We start from the raw sequence: 14,698 nt of genomic DNA on the forward strand, positions 1-14,698 counted from the left end.
CACTCTGTTGCCCAGGCTGCAGTGCAGTGGCACGATCTCGGCTCACTACAACCTCTGCCTCCCCGGTTCAAGCAATTCTCCTGTCTCAGCCTCCTGAATAGCTGAGACTACGGGTGCCCGCCACCACCCATGGCTAATTTTTGTATTTTTAGTAGAGATGGGGTTTCACCATATTGGCCAGGTGGGTCTCGAACTCCTGACCTCATGTGATCCACCCGCCTCAAACTCCCAAAGTGCTGAGATTACAGGCGTGAACCACCACGCTCATCCCAAAACAAATATTTCAATACTAAATTTATTTATCAGTGAATAAAAACCATTAAAATATAAACTATTAAAATGACACCCTCAAACACTAGCTCTGACAGACTAAAATCTATTCTACGTTGAATCCAATACTTACAAGTTTCCCTCCAGATCTGTGCTCAAATGGGATCATGTTGAACTTCTTCGCTGCTTTTCGATACATGCAATAATGTTTGACCCAACTGGAACCAAACGGAGCAGGCCCTTCAACAAAAAACAGCCCTTTATATTTTCTCTCATAAATAAGCAGACATGCAGAGCTATAAATGCATTAGTAAAGAAGAAAAATCAAAAAGTAGCAATGAATACAGTTGAATCAATGAAATAAATCAGCAATACTGCTGGTTCTAATAAGGGAAAAACCAAAGAGAGAATTTTGTTTCAAAGTATGTCTTAGACAGTTTTAGCAGCACAGACATGATTTAAAGACATGCTGTTTAAACAGTTTGCTAGAAAAATCAACAGTTGTCTCCTATCTGAAAATCTCTTAATTGTAAGTTCTATTTTTGGTTTGTTTCTAGGTAGTAAGCGCTCCCAAGGGTTTCAAAAGTTCCATCCCATATATAAGATGGTTTTGGATTTAATTCTGGCCTCTCAAAATGATAAAACTGTAGAATCACAGTGCTAAGAAGCATCTGATCTAAAAATCCGCCTAGTGCTTTAAGTCCACAAACAGCACCCTGGTAAGCAGCTGCTCTTACTGATGATTGAAAACTAAGCATTAAAAATGAAGTATGAAGAATAAGAAATGTAAGACTCAATAGGAGTGATCGTCCACGTACGACCCAGCACATTCTCTGAGCTCCTCTTCTTCTCTTGCTAAGTCAGCAGTACCACCATCGGAGCTCACAGGACAGTGCTGTATGTCAGAGGGACCTCTAGCATCCGGAATTTCACATGCCAATAAAAGTCCCTAACAAATCAAAGGTTAGGCCCAGCAGAAGTTGACAGTTTTTCACTTTACTAAGTAAAGACACTTTTTAAAAAGCAATTAACATGTTATTACCGTAATTTCATGTACAAACAAATAAACCTTCCACACCTGAAAATCGAAAAAGACAAACTCAGGAGGGAAAAAGGAATAACTCATGTAAGAGGAATGCTTTTAGCTCACTTTGGGAAAAGCTAATTACATTATTTGGGAGATGGGTAACAGATGAAAGGGGTGACCAGACCGCAATCAATTTTATCTCAGACCATCGTTGGTCCAAAGACCTGAATTTGGGAACCACTGCTGTGTGTTTTAAACAACTAGCATTTGCACTGTGTTCTTTGGTTCACAAAAATATTGCACAGATATTTCATTTAACGCAAAGAAAAAAACTGCCCAGAGAAGATGATACTGTCTTTTTAATCTAAAACATTTTAAGCTTAGCCCAATGCCTGGAAAATGACAGAGCCAAACCTCCAATCAGAATCTCTGGCCCCAGATATCAAGGTGTTTACACCACTTAAACCACTATCCCCTTCTGACCACCAACGGAGCCCACTCAATCAGCTCTGGGCACACACACTAATGATGCTCTTTCATGCCTGTCCAAGCACCAAACAATTTACCAGAGCCATCACCAACACAGACTGCAGTTTCAGAATGGCAATTGCAGCACTGAGTGGCTGTATTACTTGGGAACACTAGTTACCTCTCAGTGCCTCCATTTTCATTCATCAGTGGGGAATAATAGTACCTTATACTTCACAGGGCTGTTTTGTGGATACATGAGACAAACTGTACACAAGTTTAGCACAGTGCTGGGCATACAGTAAATGAGGAAAGAATTTTACCACAACTGTTTATGTTGTTAGAGTCCAGTTTCTCTCAAAGGCAACAGTGATGAATCTAAAAATTACAGTTTCCTGTGATTTTCACTTGGGCATATAATACAAACACTTCTAACATTCTCAAGACTATCTGGAATTTTAATTTAGTTCTTTCAAATTCAATTTTAAAAACTGGGATTAAGAAGATAATGTATGAGAAAAATCAGACTTCTGCCATATCATACAACTGCTCACAAGAGGTGAAGGCTGTGAGATTCCAGATTAAATAGGGGCAAATGGAATTCCTGCTACCTGCATATAACACTAACTTCCATTCAAAGCATAGATACCCTGCAACCATTCTCTGAGTCATCTCTACTACTAAATTGACCAGATTCAAAGTCCTGTAAATCAGCCACACTTAAATGAAGTGAAAACTGTAAAACATCCTAACTACAGTTAAGGGTGGAAAGGGAGGGAGAGACTATTTTAATAATAGTCTGTCTTCACATTCCTATCCTTTGTGCTAACTAGCAATTGGGTTCTACAGCTGAAGTAGTAAACTTTAAGAGCTTGGCTGTTAAAATAAGACCAAATGTTACATGTCTGAAAAAAATACAGGTCTGTTAATTTTCAAAATGAGAATAATCTACACACTGCATATCTGCGAAGACAGCCACAAATACTAAAAACCCTGCAAGTTAGGATGCCACATAGGAATATCTTTTATCACCATCTGCAATCTTCCTGGTGATTTTAGTAAGAATCAACGATCTCAGATTGCTGGGAACAAAAAACGAAGGAAGAAGAGAAATATTAGTATGTACACACACACACACACACACACACACACACACACACACACACTTTTTTTTTTTTTTGTTTTTTTTTAGGCAGAGTCTTGCTCTGTTGCTAGGCTGAAGTGCAGTGGCACAATCTCGACTCACTGCAACCTCCACCTCCCAGGTTCAAGCCATTCTCCTGCCTCGGCCTCCCGAATAGCTGGGACTACAGGCATGTACCACCACGCCCTGCTAAGTTTGGTATTTTTAGTAGAGACAGGGTTTTTACCATGTTGGCCAGGATGGTCTCAATCTCTTGACCTCATGATCCATTTGCCTCGGCCTCCCAAAGTGCTGGGATTACAGGTGTGAGCCATGGCACCCAGCCAATATGTCCCTCTTGATTTTAAGATGAAGGGGAGGCAGGGTTTTGGGAGGAGGAGGATGTGTACGTGTGTGTGAATGCGTGTGCCTGTGTGCATTGGTGATGAGGGTAGAGGTGAGGGGGAAGAAGAAAAAAGACAATACCCTCGTAACTCTGGCTCATTTTCAGCCTTACACCCAATTCTGACTCCCTTACAAGCACATTCCTGGGGTGTACACAGTGTAGAACAGAAGCTAGTGGGGTCTCTGGAGAGCAGTGTGCTCATAGCCACTCCTAACCTCACCGTGCCCCCTTCTCCAGAGCTGGAATGTGTTTCTCCTAACATGCAAAATATACCTACTGGGCTAGAAGCAGGCAGAGAAAGGGGTAGGGATAATTGCCCAAAATGTCACAGTAGTGGCAAGAATAGCGGAGTTTTCAATAATTTGGATTTTCAGGCAGCCACTGCTGGAGGGCCTCTTACTTTTTTCCTGGACATACAGGTAGCCTTCCGCTGTAAACTGACTTGCTCGTTTGTGGTCCTTGGGATTCTGCCTGATTTTGTTCATAAGCTCTTCCACTTCTGACCTTGTGCCTTCAAATCGATTCCGTGTCTGAAATGGATTAAAAAACACACATAAATGGTAAGTTCTCATATGACTTTTCTCATGCACATTTTTAAGTCTCTGGATAACTGTAATTACATTTTTTAATGCTAAGTAGCTTTTTAATAAATTTCTCAAAATATCCCCATTCTTTCCAGTGTGCCTCCTTATTGAGATTCACGTTCAAATTAAAAAAAAAAAAAAAAATAGTGGTAAAATAGCTACTAGAGGAGTTCAAGCCAAGGTTACTAGAGGTTAGTTACTTCAGAAGCTTTCTAACATCATGAATAACTTTATCATACAAAGTAACAAATTCCTTCCTTCAGGTCTCACACTATTATTAAATTGTAGGTTTAAAAAATAAATAGGTTTTAATATATCTCCCTGAGAAGTATTTCCTTTGCCATAACCAATCTGACTCAATCAATCTGATTTGTTATCGTTACATTAGCAATCTATAAATACCCAGAATCTGAAAAAGTTTAACTCTTCTTTGCAAACTAATAAATACAAGTGTCAGTTTTTCCAGGTCATGGTAATTGCACTTGAAAATGGCATGTCTTCTCTGAGGAAGGAAGCGGGGAAAATCTCACCCACATAAATAATGTCTTTGATATCTGAGGAGACAAATCACATTTCTGAAACCCAGGAGACTTGGTGTGCCAATATCTGTCAAACAGCTATGGTGAAAACGTCTGTGCAAGGCGAAGTGACAGAATTACCACAGCAATTGTGATGAGTCGGCACTACCACGTTCCTGGACATGTCTTTCATCCAGGCTCAAAAATAATTGTATTAATACCAAAAAACTGCTGATGCAAAACTGTGGAGGAACTGAGATAGAAAATTATTATTGAAATTTCTCCTCTTTCCTCCCTACAATAAAAGGGGTTACCCAAGGGTCCTACAAGTAGGAAAATGGGAGAATGGCGTTTTTTGTTTCTTTGTTTTTTGGTTTTTTTTTTGTAGAGGGATGGAGAGTCTGATAAATGTGATACATGTAGACTGTAAAAGGGAAAACCTGTCTGCAGAGGTTTTTTTTAAAAAAAAACACAAAATAAGAGCTACCAGAAAAAATCAGTTTATGTCCTTTAAGAAAGTATAAGCCTGCAAAGAAAGTAGAACTCCGTTGTTGACGGCTAGTTTCCTCTCTCCTTCCATTTTTCCAGGTTTTCTTATCCCCCTTTTTTTTTTTTTTTCTTAAAGACAGGGTCTCGGCCAGGTGTGCTGACTCACACCTGTAATTCCAGCGCTTTGGGAGGCCATGGTGGGCCGATCATCTGAGGTCAGGAGTTCAAGAGCAGCCTGAACAACATGGAGAAATCCCGTTTCTACGAAAAGTACAAAATTAGCCAGGTGTGGTAGCACATGCCTGTAATCCCAGCTACTCAGGAAGCTGAGGCAGGAGAATCTCTTGAACCCAGGAGGCAGAGGTTGCAGTGAGCCGAGATCGTGGTGCAACTGCCCCCCACCCTAGGCAACAAGAGCGAGACTTCTCCTCAGAGAATAAAAAAAAAAAAAAAAAGACAAAGACAGAGTCTCACTCTGTCTCCCAGGCTGGAGTACACTGGCACAATCACAGCCCACTGCAGCCTCAACCTCCTGAACTCAACGTATCCTCTCACCTCAACCTCTAGAGGAACTGAAACTACAAGCACACACTACCATGCTAGGCTAAATATTTTTTTGTAGAGACGGGGTCTCACTATGTTACCCAGGCTGGTCTCAAATTCCTGGGCTCAAGCAATCCACCCACTTCAGCCTCCCACACTGCTGGGATTAGGAGTGTGAGCACCATGCCCGGCCCTTATCCCATCTTTGTACTAATTTCACCCTGATTTTACTGCCCCTCCTTTGCCATTTTGCTGAGACTCCTTCCAACCCTCACTTCTCCTCATGTGTGTATAACATATACACACATATGCATATATGTGCATGCCATCCACGTATGGATGCCATCACATGTGTGAGCAGGCACACACACTTCTTTTTAAGCCAATAATCTGATTATTTATGCTCATGTTCAAGTTGCCCTAGATTTGAGCAGCAGGAGTCCCTTCAAGCAGGCTTCTGTCTTTTGACATGATCCCTTAATTCTTCAAGCAGTTCCTTACTTTCAGGCCCAATAAGGTATCCTAGGCTCATTTTATACTCTCCCTGCTCTACTTCTGGAAATAAGCCCTCATTCTTTCTAACAGAGACTATTTAGTATTTGGAAACTAACATCCAGGCACAGCATGCTCACAGTTAAGAAGGTGTCAGTGCTTCTAAGTCTTCTCAGCAGACAGACTTAGGAAATACATGTACATATAGTTGACCCTTAAACAACATAGGCTTGAACTTTGTGGATCTACTTATACATGCATTTTCTTCCCCACCTACACTCCTGAGACAGTAAGACCAACCCCTCCTCTTCTTCCTCAGCCTACTCATTATGAAGACACACATGAAGGCCTTTATGATGATCCACTTCCACTTCATGAATAATCAGTATTTTTTCTCTTTCTTATGATTTTTGGAATAACATTTTCTTTTCTCTAGCTTACTTCATTGTAAGAACAAAGTATATCATACACAAAACACACAAAACATGTGGTAATCAACTATCTCTATTATGGGTAAGGCTTCTGATCAACAGTGGTGATTAATAGTCAAGTTTTGGGGAAGTCAAAAGTTATATGCAGACACCAATAACCCAGGGGTGCTAACCCCAGCGTTGTTCAAGGGTCGACTGTAAACACACGCACACATGCTAATACAGACACACAATCACTACTTCACTTCTGTATCTATATATATTTAAAAACCCATGACTTCCACCAAGAAATCTAATTCTACCCCAGTTCTTGAGGTTTCTTTCCAGTCTCTCTCCTTCCAAGTTTGTGAATTTCTTCTCAGACAGTAAGAAGCCTGGTTCTCATTCTCAACATGTCTGCTCATGTGCTCACTTAACATCTCTGCTCTGCATAAGCAACCTCCCAAATGCCCCAGCAGCCACCTGACTCATCACCACTTCACCATCCCTGCTGTAGAGGCCTCTATGAGGTCCCCTTCTCCCTCACCACTCAACTTCCTCAGAGTTTTATGTCTGCACTGGGAATAGAAGCCTTCACTTTTTTTTGTTGTTTATTTTTTTGAGATAGAGTCTCACTCTGTTGCTCAGGCTGGAGTACAGTAGCACAATCATGGCTCACTACAGCCTTGACCTCCCAGCTCAAATACGATCCTCCCACCTCAGCCTCCCGAGTACAGGGACTACTCACATGTGCCACCACCTCTAGCAATTTTTCTCTATTTTGTGGGAAGACAGGGTCTCACTATGTTGCCCAGGCTGGTCTTGAATTCCTGGGCTCAAGTGACCCTCCCATCTGAGCCCCAAAGTGCTGGGATTATAGGTGTGAGCCACCATGCCCAGCCACTGTTTTTTAAATGTACCCTTTTTAGGTAAATTACAAATTGAAAAATTTGTATACAAATCAGCAGAAGGGCTAGAACCTTGCAATTTCCAATTACAAGTTCCAAGCACAGATGAAAATATCTTCTAATTACAGTAATGTTAGACTCCAAATGTTACAAAAGATTAACATTTGAGCATTTACATGATTCTTTAATCCTCCCAATAACCTATGAGGTAGGACACTGTGTAATGCTATCCAATGTAGCCAATAAAAGATCATTTCTGCATTGTTCTCTTCACATGCTTTAGTAAATAAACATTTCCAAATAACCAGCTTTAAATTAAGCCTTAGGCCGGGCGCGGTGGCTCAAGCCTGTAAGCCCAGCACTTTGGGAGGCCGAGGCGGGTGGATCACGAGGTCAAGAGATCGAGACCATCCTGGTCAACATGGTGAAACCCCGTCTCTACTAAAAATACAAAAACATTAGCTGGGCATGGTGGTGCATGCCTGTAATCCCAGCTACTCAGGAGGCTGAGGCAGGAGAATTGCCTGAACCCAGGAGGCGGAGGTTGCGGTGAGCCGAGATTGCACCATTGCACTCCAGCCTGGGTAACATGAGTGAAACTCCGTCTCAAAAAAAAAAAAAAATTAAAAATAAATAAATAAATAAATAAATAAAGCCTTAGTATTTTAGTATTTTAAATCTGATTGAAAAGGAAAACATCCCTGAAAAACTTTTTTTCTGATTATAAAAACTAATCCCCCCTTTTTCTGATTATAAAAACTAATCCCCCAGGCACAGTGGCTCATGCCTGTAATACCAGAACTTTTGGAGGCTGAGGCAGGCGGATCACAAGATGTGGAGATCGAGACCATCCTGGCTAACACTGTGAAACCCCATCTCTACTAAAAATTACAAAAAGTTAGCAGGAGGCTGAGGCAGAAGAACCACTTGAACCTGGGAGGCGGAGGTTGCATTGGACCAAGATAGCGCCACTGCACTCCAGCCTGGGCACCAAGAGCAAGACTCTGTCTCAAAAATAAAAACTAATCCGTATCAGTATAAAACAAGGAGACAGACACAAATAGTCCTATTTAGGGGGCGAAAAGAAAAGGGATAAACAAGACTAAAGCCTAAATCCACCTCTCAGAATGACTGCTGTTATATTTTGATGTGATCATGTCTAATCTCTTTTAAAAACACACATACAGTCTGTAGTTTTGGCATTCTACTTTCCTTAGAACACTGCAACAAAAATATTGTGTCCGTATTGTTAAATACATCCTAGCCATTCTTCTCATCTTCTAGGGACTCTTCATGAATCCTAAAATTTTGCACCTTGTATTTCCTTCCAGGAAGAATTCTATTCTAGTCTCTTCTTCCCCACATTCTTTAGTAGTCAAAAAGTTCAAAATTAGTTTCTTAAAATATTCTTTAAATTTGAGGCAATTTTCATTCTTCTGGAAAACCTATTTCCTAAAAGTCATCTTGTACTTTCTTGATTTCCACTTGTTACTCTGGATTATGGAAAATGAAGACTCAATTTCTCAAGAAAAAAAAAAGAACTCTAGCCACTTGTACAAGACAATAGGTATCAGATGGGGAAAAATAGGTTTTCTCTTTTAAATAACTTTTACCTTTTTCTGATTATAAAAGTTTTGCTATTTAACTGAAATACAAAAAAGATGACTGAAATAGTTATGTTATAATGCAGAGGCAGTTAGCATTTGAGTACATTTCCTTAAGCACCTGTATGTAATGCAAAAAATAACACAACTGGGAGTTTTTTCAACAATATGCTGTTTTATATAGCCAGCATTTTCCCCTTATTCTAATAAAACACTGACATCAAGGAAAGAGACAAATGGCCAAGAAATGAGTCAATGACAGTGTCACTGAGGTATAGCAGATGATACAGGATGAGTAACCTGTGTTCCAAAGGTGCTGGTGTTTCTGAAGAGAAAAAATTAGCTGAAAATAAAATTCTGAAGAGCAAAGATGACATCTGGATCAGGCGTTCTCAATACTGAAGGTGAGGCAGAGAGAAACTGTCAGAGGAAGTTACAAGAGTATTTAAGAAACAGCCCAATAAAATCAAGAGAGGAATATTTAGAGAAAAGACTGAGAATATGGGACCATTTTCTGATGACCACATCCTTAAGTGCCATAGAATACAGAAAAGGCTTTTTTTTTTTTTCTCCAATAAACTGTCATTTCTCCATTTCTCTATGGAAGACAGGTACTGTTGTCAACTGCGTAAGTTCTTAACATATTAAGAATTCTAGGCCAGGCCAGGTGGCTCATGCCTGTAATCCCAGCACTTTGGAAGGCTGAGGCGGGCAGATCACCAGGTCAGGAATTCAAGACCAGACTGGCCAGCAAGGTGAAACCCCGTCTCTACTAAAAAAATACAAAAATTAGCTGGCATGGTGGCCCATGCCTGTAATCCCAGCTACTTGGGAGGCTGAGATAGGAGAATTGCTTGAACCGGGACCTGGGAGGCGGAGGTTGCAGTGAGCTCAGATCATGCCAGTGCACTCCAGCCTAGGCTACAGAGCAAGATTCCATCTCAAAAGAAAAAAAAGAATTCTAACCAGGTCATTTTGTGAAACATTGAAACATTTCAACTGATAGCTTATCTTCAGGTTTTGTTCATAAGATTTCAAAATTGAATATTGCTCATTCCCATCTAAATATTTCATGCCTCTGAAGATTTTTGGTTTATATAAGGTAAACAGACCCTCCCTTCCCTACAGGTGTGTTATATACATACTTCCACAAATAAAGAATCTGTGCAAGTGGTTTCACTGAACATCCCAGGAGACTGACGTTTCCCCACAGCTCACCCCAGAGCCTGAGGCAGAGAGAGCTGGCTTCAAGGGCATCAGCCTATGCAGTCCACAGGGCCCTGTGCTCAGAAGAGCTTCTGCTTGGTTTAATGATCAAACGCCTCTGTCCTGAAACTCTTCATTATCTCTAAATAAGGGGCACTATTTTCTTCACTTCACATTGGTTCTAGAAATTGTATAAACAATGCTGCCTGAAGGTTCTCATTCTGGCCAGCACTGCACTGGACAGATGAGGTCCAGACAGAAAAGGTGAAGAGGGTGAAAAATGAATTATAATCTCAAGCAGGGGTCCCCAACCCCCAGGCTGCTGACCAGTACTGGTCCATGGCCTGTTAGGAACTGGGCCATACAGGAGGCGGTAAGCGACTGGTGAGCATCACCAACTGAGCACCACCTTCTGTCAGATCAGCCGTGGCATTAGATTCTCGTAGGAGCACGAACCCTATTGTGAACTGAGCATGCAAAGAATCTAGATCATATCCTCCTTATGAGAATCTAATGCCTGATGACCTGAGGTGGAATTAGTTTCATCCCAGAACCACCCCCCGGCCTCCCTCAACCCCCACTGTGTCCATGGAAAAATTGTCTTCCTTGAAACCAATCCCTGGTGCCAAAAAGGTTGGGGACCACTGATGTAAACTATCTATTGTTCTTTTGCATACTTATATTCTGCTACCTGCAAAAGTATTCTGAAAAATCTCAACCTCGGCCAAGCATGGTGGCTCACTCCCCTAATGCCAGGATCTTGGGAGGCTGAGGAAGGAGGATCACTTTAGCCCTGGAGTTTGAGAGCAGCCTGGGCAACACAGTGAGATGCCATCTCTACCAAAAACACATAAATAACTGGGTGTGCTGGCATGCACCTGTAGTCCCAACTATTCAGGAGGCTGAGGCAGGAAGATTACTTGAGCCCAGGAGGTTGAGGCTGCAGTGAGCCATGGTTACGTCACTGCATTCCAGCCTCAGTGACAGAGTGAGACCCTGTCTCAAAAAAACAAAAAAACCTCAACATCATTAGACTCAATATTCTACTATTTGCAGGGACAATTTTGGGGTGACTACAATGAATCCATATATACCCATTTTACATTTTTAAGTTTTGTCACTTTATAGTTATACCAAACATTTTATAGCTGTTTTCACAAATTGTGAGACCACAGAAGCAAAAAATAGAAAGAATCTACTCCAGGACTCTATCACTAGCCCAGCTGAATGTTCGAACAATCCTCAAATCGAAGTTGACACATATATTATAAAAACAAGAAGTTTTTATCATGTACATTCCCAAGTATAGGGAACGGTACATTTAAAAAAAAAAGTTGGAAAGAAAATCTACAAAAAAGGTATTCACTCTCAACTTCTAATTGTGAAAGAAATGAAGAGCAGGCAGTAACCACACCTTCCCATCCATCTACCTGTCTTTCAGTATGTGCTGTGAGTCTGTCACAAAGACATCTCACTACATTTCTAATGAGACCTCAAATTACACTCACCACGCCCTGACCAGCTTGTCAATGAGAATGCTTCCAGGATCAACTGATGTTGAAAGGAAAAACATCCACCACCTGATCATACAGTATACTGCTTAATAACATTCTCCTAAATCTCTTTATTCAAGACCTGGCAGAAAGCATACATTTTCCAAAGGAAAAAAAAAATCAAGACCAATAGCAACTGTGAACACCAGTGCATTAGTAAATATGCATAAAATGTAGGAAAGAAATTCCATTCCAATGATAAGCCTATTTGGGAACAAAAATCAAGATGCCCAGTTAAAGGAAAAGAAATGTAGTACATTATATATTCAATGCCTTAAATATAAAGTGGAGTGCTCTTTTGTCTGTTGCAGACATAGCTGATTTAGAGTTAACATAAAAAAAGCTTATCCTTAGAACTGACCCAGAAACTGCAGGAAAAGCCGCCAGGTGGCAGAATTTCCCAAGCCTCAACCAATTGAAGAGCAGTTTGTCACACTAAGAGTTGACCAGCAGGTGGCAGCATACCCCCAGTTTCTCAGTACCAACAGATCAGCGTTGTCTTCATTTAAGGCTTTTCATGTAACAAAAAAAAATGAAAAATACACTTTTAAAACATATTTTTATAAAGAAAGCTTTCATTTCCTTACATTCTGAATGTTGATCTGTAGTTCCATTTTGTAGTGATTGAAGTCTTTGGCAAGTTCATGGCCCTGATGATAGAAGGTAAACATCCCCTGAAAAAATGACAGCATCTAAGACACAGGAAGAAAAGCGATATTAGCACAAAAAAATTCAGAATAAAAAGAATCATATAAACAACCAAGTTTTCCTGCCCTTCCCCCGCCACCACCACCATCATCTCACTGTGATTCCACTGAAATAAAGTAATTAAAGGGAAATCACTAACATTCAAGTAAACCCCAGTACCTATTATCGATTAACTGGTCTTTATAGAAAAGGATGCTTTTTTCCCTTAAATGTACAGGCTTTAGATAACTTGTATGGCATGCTCTATAGGAAAAATTGAACTGTAAAGTCAATTTGTCCTCTTTAGTCAGGAGAATCCCAATATTCATTTGTAACTGAAATCTTATCACTATAGGTTGATAAATCTTTAAGCAAGTAAAATCACAGAATCAGAAAGCTCCAGGCTCTCCCCAGCCACATCCAGCAGAGTGCAACCCCTCTGTTTTGTTGACAAGGATATTCTGTGACTTGCCAGGGGCAGCCGCAAACCCCTAATGAAACCTTTAGTTGTCTACCAACACCCAACCTGTCCCTGAATTACAGGGCTACTGCCTCTGCTCCACATGCAAATAAATAAAAGTGAAGAGAAGTGATCTGGGGAGTGAGTTAAGGAAATCCTGAGATTCACTTTCTTCCTAATGCCACGCCATGGGTGGTTAAGAATCTGGGGCTCTGACACCAAATGCCCAGCAGGCTCCATTCCCAACATCAGCCAGGACTTGTTAAGGGACTGTGGGCAAATTACTCAGCCTTCTCTACTTCTACGTCCTAATCTCCTCGTTGAGTTATAGCGTGGAATAATGAGTTCGATACAACACGTAGAACAATGACTTGAACAGCCAATGGGCATTATAAATGCCCAATAAAGGCAGGCCATTGTTGTCATTTCACATAAAAAGAAAACTTTGAGGAAGTTTACTTTTTCTCTAATTGTTTAGGTTAATGACTATCGCTCCACCTAAAGCACAGCTCCACAAATGATTTTTAATCATTACTTGGTTATTCTTGTTCTATAAACCATACATACAATGGGTAAACTGTATAGTGTGTGAATGTTATTTTAATAAAGCTGTTTAAGAAAAAAAAGGATTCAAGTCAATATTAAAAAATGAATCTTGAGAATCATTAATTCCAGTGTTTTTTTTTTGCTGAAATCCACATGAACTATCCTTTACATTTTAAGATACATATATATTCATGTGCACGTATCTTCATATCTAAACAACTGAAGCTATTAGAAAACACCTGTATAATCACAAACAGAAATCATGTGTTTCAAACATAATGAAAAGGAAATGCTAGAGGAACTCACAAAATTGTCTCCAATGTTCCATATCCTGCTTCTCAGCTTAGATTGCCATAAGCATCGTGGGTTGTGTTCCAAGTCATACTACAATTGTTTAAAGTACCCAAGTTTGAACTGGTATAAGCAACCCATGTTCACTCATTCTAACATAAATTCTTTCAGGAAAATTTTTAAAAAGAGTTACAGACTAAAGTGACAGAAATTACACCTGGTTGCCTTCCTTGAGATCACATAGCAATGGGAATATTACATGTTGCTATGCAAATACAGCTGAGAAACTGATTTAGAGGCAGTTCCGTGACTTCATGGGATCTGTTTGCCCTTTTCAATATCTTTCCTTCATATGTATGCACTATAGCCTCTGAAAACTCTAAAACATAAATTAGATCTAGGAAGTAAAATATTTCTCTTGTATTGCAAAAATCGACCAGAAAACAACTTGGCAGTAATACTCACAGGTTCCACAAACTCAAACTTCTTTCTTTCTTGAATTTCCTGCAGCTTACACACATATTCGAGAGAGAGTTCATAGAAGTGTTGCCGGTTTTGCTCAACTTGGATATCTGCCTACGTTAAAATCACAGAGGTGAATCAAACTGGAGATGGTGAAAAGTGAAACTCTGCATCAGAGGTCACCACACTGTGGTCCTGGGCCAAAATGCACTGTGTTGCCTGATTTTGTAAATAAAGTTGTATGGCAACACAGGCATGACCATTTATTTACGTATAGTCTGCAGCTACTTTCCTGCTGCAACAGCAGAATTGAGCAGGTGCAACAGAAACTTTGTTCCACAAAAGTCTAAAATATTTACAATCAGATTCTTTTGCAGAAAAAGTTTGTGACTCCCACTCTGCATGCTGAAGTCGACCCCCAAGAACTAATGATCAAAGAGGCTTCCGTTTGTGAAAAACTCACCCCAACCATTACCAATGCCCCTAGGCTGAAACACATGCAATCACAATCAACAAACGTTTCTATGAACAAATTCTCTACGAATAAAGCCTGCCTGAGAAAGGAAAATCCCAGCACCTCAGAGCTAAGGGAGTGATGGCAGCAGGTGACGAAGAGCCAGCCATGGCAGCATCTCAAGAACCTGGCTCTCA

At 40.4% G+C, this 14,698-nt stretch overlaps 1 protein-coding gene across 2 annotated transcripts in view; it reads right to left on the reverse strand.

Moving 5' to 3' along the window:
* ARHGAP10 (Rho GTPase activating protein 10) overlaps positions 1-14,698 on the reverse strand; it is a 329,689-nt gene that overhangs the window by 184,386 nt on the left and 130,605 nt on the right. For both annotated transcript variants that reach the window (XM_032246542.1, XM_032246543.1), the window contains exons 6-9: positions 14,051-14,161; positions 12,189-12,293; positions 3,695-3,824; positions 404-510 (exon numbers count right to left, since the gene is read on the reverse strand). In XM_032246542.1, the coding sequence (XP_032102433.1) occupies positions 404-510; positions 3,695-3,824; positions 12,189-12,293; positions 14,051-14,161 (453 nt within the window). The remainder of the gene's footprint in view (positions 1-403; positions 511-3,694; positions 3,825-12,188; positions 12,294-14,050; positions 14,162-14,698) is intronic.

The sequence above is a fragment of the Sapajus apella genome, unplaced genomic scaffold (assembly GCF_009761245.1).
Source record: "Sapajus apella isolate SASKATOON/1434 unplaced genomic scaffold, GSC_monkey_1.0 scaffold61, whole genome shotgun sequence".
NCBI lineage: Eukaryota > Metazoa > Chordata > Mammalia > Primates > Cebidae > Sapajus > Sapajus apella.